Source organism: Sus scrofa, chromosome 17, assembly GCF_054392235.1.
Source record: "Sus scrofa isolate SSC_HxYL_T2T_F1_AM1 chromosome 17, Sscrofa_HxYL_maternal_Yorkshire_Landrace_v2.0, whole genome shotgun sequence".
Lineage (NCBI taxonomy): Eukaryota > Metazoa > Chordata > Mammalia > Artiodactyla > Suidae > Sus > Sus scrofa.
In genome coordinates this window covers 55,329,909-55,333,056 of record NC_139399.1, presented here as the reverse complement: position 1 = coordinate 55,333,056, position 3,148 = coordinate 55,329,909, and the positions used below count along the sequence as shown (strand labels likewise).

Genomic DNA, 3,148 nt, shown 5'->3' with positions numbered 1-3,148 from the left:
TTGACCTCCATCTCCACCAAGGGCCCTGGGGCCCCTCCATGTTCCGAGTTCAGATGGACACCTGAGATGGCCTCCTGATCAGCCTGGTGACATCTCTCAGGCCAGCCTTTTCTGTTTCTTCCCTGGTAGTTACTCTGTTGGCCTGGCAATCTTGCCTGGGACCGGAAAGAGCCACTGATTCTGGTATCAGGTTTCCTGATCTCTGGCTGAACTTCCTGCTTATGCCATCAAAGCTGGGAGGGGCCGAGGAAATGCCTGTGAAGCCACACCCACGAGTGAAGGTATAAACAGGGAGGTTTGGCCATCAGAGCTACCCCTGTCCTCGCCATGAAGTCCAGTGGCCTCTTGCCCTTCGTGCTTCTTGCCCTGGGAATCCTGGCACCTTGGGCCGTGGAAGGTGCTGAAAATGGTGAGTTGGAGTCACCCTGGTATGATCTTGGTTGCAGGGTCAGAGGTGGGGGCTCCTGGTGGTGTGGGGATGTCCCCTTCTCTACCTGCTAATCTCTCAGCTGAGTTGGAGGAGACGTCCCTGAGGAGATGTTCAAGTCCATCTGGGCTCCAAGGTCTCTGTGTGGCCTTCGGAGCAACTAGAAATGCTTCTTTTTTAAAATTTTTAATTTAAATTTTTTTTGTCTTTTTAGGGCCACATCCACGGCATATGGACGTTCCCACCCTAGGGGTCGAATCGGAGCTGTAGCCGCCAGCCTACGCCACAGCCACAGCAACGCCAGATCCGAGCCGCATCTGCGACCTGCGCCACAACTCAGGGCAATGCCGGATCCTAAATCCACTGAGCGAGGCCAGGGATCGAACCCGCATCCTCATGGATAACTAGTCAGATTCATTTCCGCTGAGCTCAGCTATAATGGGAACTCCTGGAAATGCTTCCTTTACCTTGGCCAGGTCTCCTTCTCTGTTCCTATTTCTCTTTCTCTCCCATCACCCCGTCTGTGGTTCTCCAGCCATCACTCTCACTCTCTCTGATTCTCTCCATGAGTCTCTGTTTTCCTGCCTCTGGCTCGAGCTCTCCACCTGCCCCGTTGGTTCCATTTATCTTTATGTCCCTCCATCTCCATCATGCTCAGCCGGCCTCTCTGCCTCTCTGTAGACTTGCTTTTCCTTGGGGCCGGAAGCCTTGGCTGGAAGCCCTGTGCTTTTCTCCTGACCATGTATGTGGTTTCATCGAGCCTGTCACTTACTCTTTGTCAACATCAGTCCCTTTGGACTTTGTGGGCAGTCGCGTCTGGGTGAGGGTTACTCCTGGGAGGCAGTGCTTTGTCCAGGAGCTGTGATGGCTACTCAACACCCAGCCCCCTTCCAAACTCTTGAACTTCTCTTCAAAAGCTTTGAAAGGGGGAGCCTGCCCTCCTAGAAAAATTGTCCAGTGCCTTAGATATGAGAAACCCAAGTGCACAAGTGACTGGCAGTGTCCAGACAAGAAGAAATGTTGCCGAGATACTTGCGGAATCAAATGCCTGAACCCTGTTGCTATCACGAACCCAGGTGAGGAGTTGGAAGAACGGATGGAGAGGGGTGAGACGAAGGGCACAGCTTCGAGGGGGTCAGAGTCGGGACCTGCCAAGCTGCCTCCTTGCCAAGAACTGTTGAGCCAAGTTTGTCAGGGAGTCAGACTGCCCCAGACAGGAATTTACCATTTGGCTGGTGAAGCAGTCAGTCTGCTAAGAGAGTCAGTTTTTCAGATAATAGGCATCTGGTCATTCAGATAACCAGGCAGTTGGCCACCACCCAACCAGTCAGCACTGGGCAACCAGTCACCTGCATTGACTGGGGGCCCAGTATCAGGGGAAAGCCAGATCCTACTTTCAGGGGGTACCTGCAGGAAGAACATGGTGGTCTTGGGGATGGAAGGTAATGATTCTCCACGCTCTGGCTGGGGCAGGGGCTGGGCCCAGAAGCAGGGGGCTGGTGTGGCAGGTGCAAGGCTTGTAATCCATGACTCTACTCTCACCAGTTAAGGTGAAGCCTGGGAAGTGTCCAGTGGTCTATGGCCAGTGTATGATGCTCAACCCCCCCAATCACTGCAAGACAGACAGCCAGTGCCTGGGTGACTTAAAATGCTGCAAGAGCATGTGCGGGAAAGTCTGCCTCACCCCTGTGAAAGGTAAGGAGGGGCTGGGGCAGGCTGACCTCTCCCCCCTCCAGCTCTCAAGCTCAACCCTCTGGACTTTTGGGCATATAAACAGGGGGACTCCTGATCCCACTTCAAGCGGAGCCTTTGCCTGACTTCCTTGCCTTTCAAGAGCACTCTTCCCCAGGCCCCGAGGCAAGGATTTCCATAGGATCTCTCATGACTTTGATTCTATCCCAGCCCCTCTGAGGAAAGGCCCTTGGATAAGTGACTCTGAATCTCAGTTTTCTTATCTGCAAAATGGACATAATGAAATTGAAAATGCGTTATCAAAAGCACGGTGCACCAAGTATGTATTAGAAGTTTATTTCCAGGATACTGTCTGGCGTCAAAGCCCAAAGTATCAGTCAATGCTCTGGCTTTTGAGTTTTATAATAGAGACTTGAACTCAGCCTCCTGGTACCAAGACTCATTCAACTCTATCAGCATCGTGCTGTTTCCTCTGTGTCAGGGAGTTTCTGGGGGTGGGGAGGGGAATGTGGAGATGAGTTGCCTGGTTCCTCAATTAAATGCTGATCTCATTGTCTCTCACAGCCTGATTCCTGCCATTTAGAAGAGGCTCTGGATTCCTACTTTGTGCTGTCTGGGAATTCCATTTCCACTCCCAGACTTGGATCCCTGGGGCAGGCCGTGATAAAGACTTGGTTCTACCACCACCATCTACTTTGCAGAACGTCTCAGCACCCTGTAGGCTTCCAGGACATGCCTGTTGATTGGTGCATCAATAAATAAGCATATTTCTCTCTGTACATCTGGCTTCTGTGGTTCACTGGGGACTATGAGTTGGGGGGAGAGGATGGGGGATGTCTGGATAAGAGGGCTCTGTCCTACAGACCTGACGTGGTAGGAAGAGGTGGAGGGACCGGACAGACGTGAATTTACACTGTGAGTCTGAAAAGACTGGCTCCGTGATTTGGGACAAATGACTTTATTTCCTACATTTTGATCTCTTGAACTGCAAAGGGGGGATAGAAATCAATTTCTCACAGTGCTGGAGTA

At 51.9% G+C, this 3,148-nt stretch overlaps 1 protein-coding gene across 2 annotated transcripts; it reads left to right on the top strand.

Moving 5' to 3' along the window:
* The first annotated feature begins 312 nt into the window (after nt 1–312).
* SLPI (secretory leukocyte peptidase inhibitor) lies at nt 313–2,898 on the top strand. 2 transcript variants are annotated; one of them, NM_213870.2, is given in 4 exon segments: nt 319–409; nt 1,345–1,503; nt 1,973–2,122; nt 2,684–2,898. In NM_213870.2, coding segments are annotated over 4 exon segments (396 nt in total). In that variant the 5' UTR covers nt 319–327; the 3' UTR covers nt 2,689–2,898.
* Nucleotides 2,899–3,148: the final 250 nt, after the last annotated feature.